The 12,153-nt window shown below is 35.5% G+C and overlaps 2 protein-coding genes across 5 annotated transcripts; both read right to left on the bottom strand.

Annotated features, from left to right (window-relative positions):
* Window positions 1–593: 593 nt before the first annotated feature.
* Window positions 594–4,185, bottom strand: LOC137723503 (protein FAR1-RELATED SEQUENCE 2). Of its 2 annotated transcripts, none has more exons than XM_068462696.2 (3): window positions 4,023–4,185; window positions 2,442–2,854; window positions 594–1,114 (listed from the first exon to the last, which is right to left on the bottom strand). In XM_068462696.2, coding segments are annotated over exons 1-3 (612 nt in total). In that variant the 5' UTR covers window positions 4,024–4,185; the 3' UTR covers window positions 594–916. The 2 variants fall into 2 exon arrangements, with proteins under 2 accessions (XP_068318797.1, XP_088548461.1); XM_088692335.1 differs by having other exon boundaries at window positions 3,972–4,185.
* Window positions 4,186–5,407: 1,222 nt separating this feature from the next.
* Window positions 5,408–10,585, bottom strand: LOC137723317 (protein FAR1-RELATED SEQUENCE 5). Of its 3 annotated transcripts, none has more exons than XR_015961438.1 (4): window positions 10,444–10,585; window positions 9,332–9,753; window positions 6,950–7,720; window positions 5,408–5,965 (listed from the first exon to the last, which is right to left on the bottom strand). XR_015961438.1 is itself a non-coding variant. In XM_068462480.2 (4 exons), coding segments are annotated over exons 1-3 (627 nt in total). In that variant the 5' UTR covers window positions 10,445–10,585; the 3' UTR covers window positions 5,408–5,965; window positions 7,504–7,516. The 3 variants fall into 3 exon arrangements, 2 of the variants coding, with proteins under 2 accessions (XP_068318581.1, XP_088548462.1); XM_068462480.2 differs by having other exon boundaries at window positions 7,504–7,720; XM_088692336.1 differs by lacking the exon at window positions 5,408–5,965 and adding an exon at window positions 5,974–6,687 and having other exon boundaries at window positions 7,504–7,720.
* Window positions 10,586–12,153: the final 1,568 nt, after the last annotated feature.

Genomic DNA, 12,153 nt, shown 5'->3' on the forward strand with positions numbered 1-12,153 from the left:
CATGCGTTAAATCCGATATAACAAACGCACCTTTAAAAGTAACACTCATTGGGCTCATTTTGATTTTAAAAGTAACACTCATTGGGCTCATTTTGATTTTAAAAGTAACACTCATTGGGCTCATTTTGATTTTGTGCATAACATAAAAACTCTATATGTGTCACATCTTGGCCCGAGCCCCCACCACATCTCGGACTCGACTCCACCGTAACGCGATAGTGTCCGCTTTGGGTCCTAACCACGCCCTCACGGTTTTATTTCTAGGAATTCACACGATAACTTCTCAATGAGTCACCTATCATGAGAGTGCTCTCGCGCGCTACGCGCTTAACTTCGGAATTCCGATGAACTCCGAAGTCAGTGAGCTCCCAAAAGGTAGGTCGAGATGTGTCAATATGTGTCACATGAATTCATCGATGGCATAAATAAGGGGGTGAGTTTGGCCGCACCAATCTATGCAAGTGTACAAATAACTTGTTCGGATACAAATGTCACAACTTCGGGCGATGGCCTAAAGAGGATCCTCACGCCAAAAATCTAAATTGGCACCAGTTGTCCTCCTTCAAAAATAAAAAATAAAATAAAATAGGTAATAAAACAAAGAAAAATCTAAATTGGCAAGGATCAAGGTCTGAGGAATAATTTATATCCAATCCAAAGGCAATCAAGGTCCACGGGACCATGACTCACCAAATAAGAAGGTTCACGAACTTTCTAAAGAGGTCCGAAGGAGATCAGCATGTAGGGAAATTCACAAAGGAAATGATGGAGGTATATTTACACTTGAAAGATAGAAGATTCAGAAGCATCCTATTTCCTACTTTCCTCAGTCCGGAGTTTCTGATTCGACATTCGAGAAATACAATTAAGGCCCTCCTAGAAACGAAATCATACTCACACAACAACTGAAAATCGCCTATCGCGTTAAAGCACCCGTTTTAGCTTCAAGCTCTTTTATCTTGTTAGAAACCGATTGAACTTTTGTTGAAAGGTGCGCGTTGTGGTCTTCAATATCCTTGATAAAGGCGAGTAGCTGATCTCTATATGCTGCACTTAACCGCTTCTTAACTCGTAGCTCTGCAGATAACTCCTGGATTTTCTTATCCTTCTCATCCTGGTAACATATGCAAAACGATGATCAATGAACACTGTGGAGAAAAATAGTAGATACGGTGTATGATATATTAATCTCGAGCAGGAAAACAGCCAAGAAAGAAAAGGAGACCGCATGTGGAAACAAAAGATATCTCCCAAAACCCAACAGATTTATAAAATCCCCAATGCCAATAGAACACTAATAAGTTGGACGGTTCAAAAGTACGAACTTTCACAAGAAGCAATTTTTGAACCATCTGAAAGGAAAGAAATCCATATATAATCAAAGGCTTACGAGTTGAATATTTTGTGAGAGCATCAACGTGGTATAATTAAAACACATTCAGGAATAACAAATTAAGGTGTTAATATTCCAAGCTAAGCTCATCCTAGAAATTTTCAATGTTACGTACAGGATTACACTTTACATACGAAGAAAAATACATCTTGAATCCAATGCGGTCAGGGACTCAGTAAGGCTTCAGAACATATTAAGATTATCTGTAATTTTCCTTTTCAACATTTAGAAGTATGCTCTCCATATTAAAGTGGAAATGTAAGGAGTCAATTTAATCCTTAAAAGCAAAAAAGTTCATTAAACTGATACATCGAATAGTTCTAGATAAGCTGACATTATCAAATAAAGGAAGGTAGTTTGATAGCAAGAAAGAGGAACAAAGAAATACGGTAGCCTTCAACTTTGACTTTCACGTCATTCTTCCTTTTTCATTTAATATAAGTTACAAGCTATGTTGCACCGATACTCCAAATTTGGACAAGGGTGAGTATCGGATACCTACACCCCCACGATACCTTCCAATACTTCTTCGATACTCCAAGGATACGGTCAAGATACTCCTAAGATACTTAATTAGGAATTTGGGTTGTTGTAGTTTCTAAATTCTGTTGTTCTTGTGGGTTTAGTAGACAATAGACAAGGTATGTGACTTCGAAATCTCCAGAGTTTAGGGAATGTTCCCTCCGTGTTATATTGTTGTTTTTCGAGAAGGTATGTGGATATTCCCTCTGTGTTATATTGTTATACTTAAAAGAACATAATGTTTCCACCAGTGCTTTTGTAATTGTTAGGATTAATATAATTATACTTTCATGGGTATCGTGATAAGTTGATTTTTGTTTTTTAAGTATTGCATATATCAGATTTGGTTTAGAAACAAAGAAAATATATCTTTGTAGTTTTTAGCTCACACGTTTGGTTACTGTCTAGTTATTTGACACGATTCATTAAACAGTTAGTTTAGGGTTACCTAGTATCTACAAAAACAAAACTCATCAACAGAAATTGCCCTGCGTATGAGAAAATATGCAAAGTAAGAGAAGCTTACAAGTGTTTTGCGGATCTTTGGTGATTGAATCACTAACAGATGATTATGGTCCCCCAAAAATTTCTTGATAACCCATCTTCCAGGCATCTCTTGTTTCAACAAGACCATGGCCGGACAAGCTTCTTGTTCTCCAAACTCCTTCTGCATTACTTTTCTACGATTCTCAGAGATCCCTCTGCATCCAAGTCCACGAGAGATTATTGACCCATCACGCTCAGACTTCCGGGATGACAAAACACGGGTCACAAATCCAACACGCCTGGCATAATCATCATAGAATACTTTGGCAGCTTCTTCTGATTCAAAAAGCATACCCTCATATGGTTCTTGACATGGGCCAACTTCAATATTGTTTGATTCCCCTTCTGCAGAAGTTTCGACTGTCCCATTCAAATCATCCATTTGCACCTCCACTGTAGCACAACGTATCAAGTTACAAAATACACTAAGCCAAACATGCTATTAAGCAGACTGTTAAGTTCTGCATATGGATACACGAACTTGAAATTTGAAAGGAAAATGATTAAATGACCAAATCATATAAATTCCACTCAAAGAAAGCTTAAGATTTAGGAATGTGGTAATGTAAGATTAAGACATAAAATCTTAAAAAATAATCCAGCATTGGTATAGATTTTAATATGTATTATCAACGATAGGTGTGTTTTGAGAAGTGGTCTACTCACAAAATCCTTGATGCAAAACACCTACAGTTCGGCCACACAAATCCGTTTAAAAAATTCGCATCTGCCACTCAGCCCTATGGCCCCTATCTAAACCCTATATGCGCTAACATATAGCAAATGATATCCTTCAATGCTAGGCGTGTTCTAAGCAACATCAATATGTTACAACCAATTAACAAATGCAACATCGCACGCTGACAAAAGACTATCAAACCTCACTATCCTCTATTTGACAACGCTATATACGGAGGGCAATGGTATGAAATCTCAAACAGACATGGTGGAACAAATGTGCGAGATGCAATTAATAGGATGTACATGCTTTACCGAGCAAACACAAAACGAAAGATTATAATAACACTAATACACGAAAGCTAAGCTATATCTCCATCGACTCTCAAGCTTATTCAAAATCTCAGAAATAAGAACGCCCGCGCACTCAAGACTTCACTGGTTCCCTTTAGTTTGCGGATAGATGAATATGCAAATAAATCGTATTTGTATCTAAGAAATCTTTTGAAGAAAATTAAGAATAAATAACCAACAACACCCAATTCCACGTCATTTCGCGTTTCTATAATCTTCGAGAAAGGCATGAAAATGTGGCCAAACATTGACACCCTTAATTTCTCTTCTCATTATTCTCTTCTCCCACAAATTTCGATTACCAATTACAAATACAGGAAACGCAGTGTGCCGACAAACAAATAGGAACTTGAATGAGCTCAACAAGTAGAATTGCGCACAAAACAAAGTCAATAAATCAGAGGGTATCAATATCATCAATGGCGGATACTGAATAACAGCAGATAAAAACCACAACAAGAAGAAAGAAAAGTCATACCATTTACTGTAAAATATAAAGCAGAGAAACGGAGAGATGGGCTGGACTTACTTGAACCCCAACAGGATTCCGATTTGGATTTGGAGTCCGGTGGAGGTGGTGGTCGGAGAGAAGAGACGGAGAGCTTAGATTTTGAAAGAGGAGAAGAAAAGGCACCTCCGAGTTTTTTCACCTTTTCAGACTGTTTGAGCGTGAAGTGTAAATGTAAGAAGAACCGCACACGTGGTTAATCATCGGAATATACATTTAAAAAGGATTTTTAGTTGAAATGCGTAACTTTTCATTTTAGTCTCTTGACAATAAAAATCGATGCATGTAGTTCTTAATTCTTTTCATCATAAATTATTTTGGTACTTTAGTGAAATATTTGTTAACATCCTCATTAAACTATCACGTGAATGACTACGTGACCATCTTTTTAAAGATATTTTTGTCAAACCAACCCCTCCACTTAACAAAGACTAGCATATTGATACACACAAAGTGTGTGAGAAATTTTTTTATTTTTGTTTTTGAAATAGAAGGAGAGAGGAAGGGAGTGATAGATAATGTGGGAGTGGGAAGTTTTTTATTTTTTTATTTTTTATTTTTTATTTTTTTTAATAATTAGAGATATGTTAGGATTACACGTAAGTGAGGTTTTGAAAAAAAAACAGCAAAATTTGGTCGTGTGAAATTACATTTATGTCTCATATTTCTTATTCATGTGTCTGTTTTAATTAGAGGGTTAAACTGGTAATTTCATAAGATTTTGGTTGATAATAAGTGTTTTATTAATTAGTAAAGATATTGACAGATTTTTCATAAAAATACCAAAATAATTTATGATGGGCATGCTCATGATCCACTTCTTTCGATTTTTCATTGACATGATCAAAGTGATGAGTTATGTCAATTTCAAAGACTATTTTGATGAAAAGGCCAATAAAACAAACATACAACCAAATTATATTTTATCTCGGAAGAATAAAAATAGTGTTGTAATTCGCTGTTCAAAAATATCATCTCATTCTCTCAATACAATTTTTTCTGGAATAAATGTTGAGTGTAAATTAATATTTTGGAGGGTTTTTCACAATAGTTTAAGTGAGTATGGTATTATATGGTATTATATATAAGAATCAGACAGTCTGAGTTTGATACCTATAACACTAGTGTTACACAAACGTGAGTTCATTATTTTGATATCACGCTAAAATTTTTTGGCCAACTATAAAAGTGCAAATCCTGCATGAGTTTAATATATTGATAGCACACTTATTTTTTCCGGCCTGCATCTTAATAACAACTCATAAAATGTGCGATAAAAATATCTTCGTTCTTATAAATGGCACATGATTGGTTCGAAATATCATTTCGGCATTGTTTGGGTGAAGAATGTCCAAGTCCCGAATGATTGAGATCTAGTTAGCAGGGAACAAAAGAAGTACAACATGTTAGAGATGATTAATGCATTTCATACTAAGCGTGTTCAAAGAACACTCACGCTCGAAAACCAGAAAAGTTCAAGCGAGGATGCTTCAACCGCTGGCAGCAAAAGATGTTCGACAGAGTACAGAAAAGCGTAATGGCAATAACATACACAACAACAACAAAAAAATTTCCCACGTAATGGCAATAGCATACGAGAAGTAAAAATCTACCTTCTAGTATCGAAATTATGTACAAGCGGATTCGGTTTTTACAACTCTAAAATGCTACCAAATTCCTGCAAAATGGACACAAAACCATTTGCTCTGTCTAGACTTTGGGATGCCGATGCTCCATGTAACCGAAGTTAGGCATCTGGTATCTCTCTCGGATATTATCCTGCACCATTCAAAATATGCACATGGACCGTGGCAATGCTTTCAAGTTGCTGCACAAAAACGAGTAAATTTAAGCGCAATTGCAGCTCATGAACTGGTCACCATCATCACCACATAAAGCAGCTCCATCAGTGCTTGCATGTCTGCATAGTCCCGGATAAGTTGGATTTCCCACATGGCTGCAGCCTGCACCGAAAAAGCAGTTTATGATTGGCACGAGACCACAAGTTGTATAGATCTCGGTCAGTGTCTGATTTCTAATCACATTAAAACACGACCACACTCAATAAATTAGTAAGCTCACCTGCATCTAATGAATAAAACAACTTGAACGTCTAATAAATAAGAGGAAGGGAATTGAAGAGAAACAATAAGAGAAATGAACACGATAGGAATAACGTTATTAGTTAGAAACAAAATGAAAGATCTGTGCTCAGAGAGATGCCAATAAAGAAGCGAATAACTCCATGTTACAGCCAAAGCTGTAAAAGTTGGAAATTAAGAACCTAATCAACAAGTCAAAATATTATTTAAGCATGCCAGTCAAATATCAATACGACAACACACGCAAAATAATTAGTATTACATCAACGTAATTACCGTTCAAAGTTTTTATGTTAAACTTAACCTATTTGCTGAACAAGGGAACCTATGAAGCACGGATGCTACAAATTTCAAGAAAGGAGTGGCTCATACCAATATGCCCTCGGAACTGAATGAATGTTCCTAATCTGTGTCCAACTAATGTTTTGGGGTACTTTGACTTTTGAATACCGTTAAGAACCCGTGTGTAGAACTTGGCACTACAAAACTGGCTTGTAAGTTCTACCAATGTGGGATAACGGGTCCTGACTCCTGACAGATATGGCCTGAATATGCAAGTGTATTGAAAGTAATACTTGGCTAATCTGCAACTTTTAGAAAACGAAAACCAGGTATGTGAGGGTAAATTCTAAATATACTGGAACTCTTTTCTTTTCCAAAACAAAGAACCAAAAAGGAACCTGAGTGTATTATAACATGTAAGGGCACTAAGAAACACAACAAAACATAAATAAAGAATAAAGAAACAATCCATACATATACATATATTTTATTATCGTATCCTTGCCACCATATCCTAGTTTTTGGAGACTTGTCGTATATGTATTGCATATCTTGTATTCGTACCCGTGCAACATAGGGAACAACAAGGGCAGCCTCACGGGCCAGCCATTGATTGTCCTCTTTGAAGAAATTTGGGAACTAAAAAGAGACATGTTTTACATCAGCATTCATATCAGGGGGAAATTGTACTTTTAATTTTTCAACTCAGAACCAATTCAAGATTAATCGGAACCAATCAACACTAATGGAACTTCATCAATCATATATTCAACGAAGAGAGAGATCCAAGTTTTGAACACTGCAAGCTATGATACTTGAATTTAAATTTCATGTATTTAATCTTTTCCCTAATGATCCCTCAATGTATTAAACAGTGAGGAATTTTATTCAGCGCAGTTTTAGATCATCATTAGGGAAAAGATAGCAAACACTACACCTTATGGAAGCAATGAAATATTCAAGTTGCAACACTGTTGAATTATTAGCATTGGAAAACAGACGTTACTAAAACCTTAATTTCACTGCAGAAATGGTGTCCAACAGTTCTAGCAACCTAATTGATAAAATCAGGAACAAATAGAAACAGACTACACCCTACATAATTTTGATATACTCACTCTCAATTGAAGCCTATCTATGCTGTGAAAGCTCCTGATCTATGGCCTCAAATTCTTCAATATTACCCCTTACATTTTGAACTTTCTTGGATAGCTGTTCATTATACTCTTCAACAATCTCAGTAAATGCCGTTAGCTGTTCCTGATATGTTGTGCACAGCCGTTTCTTGTTCCGAAGCTCTGCAGTTAATTCTTGAATTTTCTTATCCTTCTCATCCTACAAACAAAACACAAGACACGGTCACACAAGAGACATGATTTAGATCGTACTTGATGCACGAAAAACGAAATGTTAATAAAATAGGATTATACAGTATATCAAACTGTCAATTAGGAAGACATATATCCTACAACTTCATATCATCACTTAACATAGAGCATACATGATTACAAGCACAGATATGTTTATATGACCAGAAAGATACATACATCTCCAAACATAGGCATCTGTGCATGCAGTGCACACTTTGTTTTTTTGTGTGTATTTGCATTAAACATTTCCAGTGTTCAGTTCAACAATGGAAGAAGAGAATTTTTAAAGCAAATGGGACAACGGCGCACAGAGCTTGAAGGAAATTGAGTTTTTAAATTTATATGTTATCCAACTGCAATAACTCCAAAATCAGATCACCCAAAGGCTTAACCAGTTCATGCTTTTGACCCTGTCTTATATTCCAAAACAAAAGACGGCACAAAAATTTCAGTTTCTTTGAGCCCTAATAAGATGACATCCTACCCTGTGTAGTGTGAACGGTTCTGTAACACTTAGAATCAGTACACACTGTCATTAGCATGATTTCTAGCAGTATAACCATCTGCCATACTAATTACAAAACAGGGATATCTGGATTTAAATCTGTTATTCCTACAAAGTTTGATTGGTGAAATTATTTCAATTACTTAATTTATGTATAAAAGAGACAAGAAATAGAAAGTGGGACAAATTCTTCATAGAAAAAGTAAATGAATGAAAAGGAAAAGGCCAGACCAAATTATGTTCGTGACATAGCATGAAGAAGAGCATCGTAAGACGTTAAACCATAAGTTACTCTCACTAGACTACCACAAAAATGAGGCTCAAAATTCACATATTGAGTTTCTACCAGGTTGTCTAACTTTACAAGGTGAAGTTCATGCCAAGGATCTAGAGATTCTAAACGATATCACATATAGTACAGAAATTGTCAATCTAATTTGGGAGTATTCAACATCAAAATGCCATATCCATAACTTGTTTCCGAAGGTAATACACAAAGGCCCTAGTCCTGAACTGTATCTACGACTTGCCTTTCTGTACACAGCCGGTTGAGCTGCCTGAATAAATTTTCACCTCCATCAAGATGGTCTTATAAAACATAAAATAAAATGAAATAAACCAATTCTGCTGATTATGCAGAATCCTAGATTCGCTTTCTCAATGTCAGTGAGGATAATTTGACCAGCGTTTACTAATCTTCATGTTTTAAAGAGAACTGTTCATTTCTAAGTACATATATGCTTTGAGCAAGGCATTAACAAAAAATTTACTAGAAATTCATGATACACAAAAACAATTTTTTGGTACTGCTACTAGTCTTCTTAAAAAGCAATAAAAGTTGACTTTAAGAACCAACAAAACAGCACTAACCCCAAACAGGAGTACATATATGGTTTTCCTTTTTTCTGAAAGTACACTAAGGATATAATATACAAGAACTGTTTTTTAAAGGAGTATAAAGTCTAAATCTTACATCTTAAAATATACATCACCTGGCAAATCAATGATTTGAAGACACTGAAAGTTCAACTATTTACACGAGAATGTCAACAAAATGAGAAAGATACTCACCAAGGTTTGACGAGCTTCACGTGGGGACACCACTAGTGGATGATTATGATCCTTTATGAATTTTGTAATCACCCATTTACTGGATTTATCATACTTTACGTGAATCATTGCCTTACAACCTTCCCTTGTACTTGCTCGTGGTTTTCGAACCGGCCCAAATTTACCTCGAATACTAACACAGTGTCCCTCCTTATTACACCCAAGTCGACGAGCAAGAATCCTACCATCTCTTTCAGACCGACGGCATGACATCACACGCATGACAAATCCAACATGCCGTGCATACTCATCATAAAATATCTTGGCAGCATCTTCAGATTCGAATTCCATACCCTCATATGGTTCTACAATGGAATCGTCGTCATATGCAATAAGTTCCTGCGCATCAGAACTCTCCAATGCTATATCCCCGTCCGAATCCACTGCAATACATTGCCTGTTAAATATCTTCTAAGCTCTAATAAAATCAAAATAATATTATCTTTTGGGCTCGTAGAACATGCAATATAATGAAATGGGAAAAAATTGAACTTTCCCATCTACGGTTAATATGATTCTGCGAAAAAACCCAAAATATTACCCAACTACGCGCAAAAAAGCTTCTTCATTTTCTTGTACTCAATAATCATAGGCAAGTAAAATATCCCGTTTCTTATTTTATCAAACAGGTGGTGAGCAACATAAAAAAAAAAACACCCAAAATACAATTTACGGCATAATTTTACAACAAATCAAATTGAAAAAGTCACTGTAAACTAAATAGATCCCACCACACCCCATGGAAAAAAGATAACAGAGAACTACAGATTTTGCCCATTTAACAGTGAACAACAGCAGGCAGCTAAAGCTAACATTCTTCAATCCCAGTGCAAAAAAAATGCAAAAAATAGTATCCGAATTATGAAGTACAGAGACACGGAAACCCAAACAATTTAAACCAATTAAATTTAAGCAAAGTTTGCTCCGGATTCAGAGTCCTGGGGTATGAACTTGCATGACTGAAATGGGAACAAAGTGGGGATAAAAGGCCAAAATAAATGGAGGGTTTCGACGAAGGGCGAGGCAGAAGAAATGGGTATTCGTTGGAATGTCGACAGGAACGGAGCACTTACTTGATTCGAGCAAGCTAAGTAGAAGCAAGCGAAGTAGATCTTCGTTTTCCCGTCGGGAGTGAGAATTCCGTGGAGTCGTAAATGCTTCAAATTGTTTCTTTTCTTTTGGGGAAGATAGACCACGTCAGATAAAAACTCGAACGCAGACACTTTAAAATAAAATGCACGTGGCGCTTTACCGGCTGAAATCTCCGAATCCAGATCCTCCCGAGCGGATTCGGAGATTCATAAATCATGTTTGTTCATCATACATCATGTAATCAGAAATTATTTAAAATTAAACACAAATAGTATTTGATAAAAACTGACTGCACGATGTACGATAAACGAACACGATTTACGAATTCCCAAAATCCTCACCAAAAGGATTCGGAGAGGAAAATCTCCAGCCCTTTTCTTTTTAATAACAAATTATTTAATTTAAGCTTTTTTATCCAAATTCTGACTTTGATTTGTGAGATTTAAAATTAATAAAAGTGAGTGGTATATGAGACTATTTACTTTCAATTATTTTGATCTTATATGTGAAATCTCTGTTAAATTGAGAATATTTGTCAAATCAAATCCTCCTCTTGAGCTAGTAGTTTCTAATTTAACGAAGATTTTTCACAAAATGAGCAAAATCTCCCTTAAACTGGTGGTTTTTCAATTTAACGGAGATTTTTCACAAAAAGCTAAAACGATTGACGGTGAACAATCTTACGAACTACTTATATCAATTTTAAATTTTAATGACCAAAATAAAGAGTTATGATAATCTCATCATTTTAGCCAAAAAAATATTTAACTTTCTAATATTATTGCTCTACAACTATCATCAAGAATCCAACCGCATTAATTACTTAATGGTTATGACAATTGGCATAGTTTGTTGGTGTAATTTTAGAGAAATGACTTCCATGTCGATAACATTATGTGATAATAAAATAGAAATGTATAAATTTTTATTTCATGTGTAACATTCCATATCAATGTAAGTTATTCTTGTAATCATATTTTTTGGGGTATAGTAATCACCAAGTCACTTGGATTCTTACTTTAAGTTGCAGAAAAGATAGAAAATATTGTAATTGTTACAAATAGACAAAAGATAGAACTTCTGAAGTGGAACATGAGCAATGTATCATATTGCTTTTTTTTTTTTTTTTTTTTTTTGTTAATGTCAAACAAGTGCAATAGACGTAGAAGATGAAATGTGAAAGAAAGCAGTATTATCTTTATGGTTTTCTTCTTTTGTCGTGCAAGGGAAAGAGTAAGTTGGCACAAATTGTTTACTTGAGATGGATAGATGATCTTTACATTACAAATTTCCATTTATATAGAGGAGCCTTACACCCGTGGAAAATAAATGGCATGAATGAAAGTCTTCATCCATTTCACTATTTCATCTTTCTAAGACTTACTCTACCCAAAACTTTAATTGGTATTGCTAAAATTCACTTTAGCTGCAGATTTGCTTCTTTATGCATTCATATGTGTAGCATTCACATCATACTTCACGACATATGTGTGGCATTCACACCATATTTCGCGAGAGTAATAAGAATTCAATCATGGCTTCCACCCCGTTCAAAGCACATGCACGATGCATGGTCCTCATACAACTCTCTGACCGAAAAATTATGTATACAACTAGTCATCCAAGTGAGTCGAAAATGGAAGCTACCATCTAAAAATTACCATTAGACCGTACTCCTAGTGACAAGATTG

This window comes from Pyrus communis, chromosome 4, assembly GCF_041283825.1.
Source record: "Pyrus communis isolate YQ-2024b chromosome 4, ASM4128382v1, whole genome shotgun sequence".
Lineage (NCBI taxonomy): Eukaryota > Viridiplantae > Streptophyta > Magnoliopsida > Rosales > Rosaceae > Pyrus > Pyrus communis.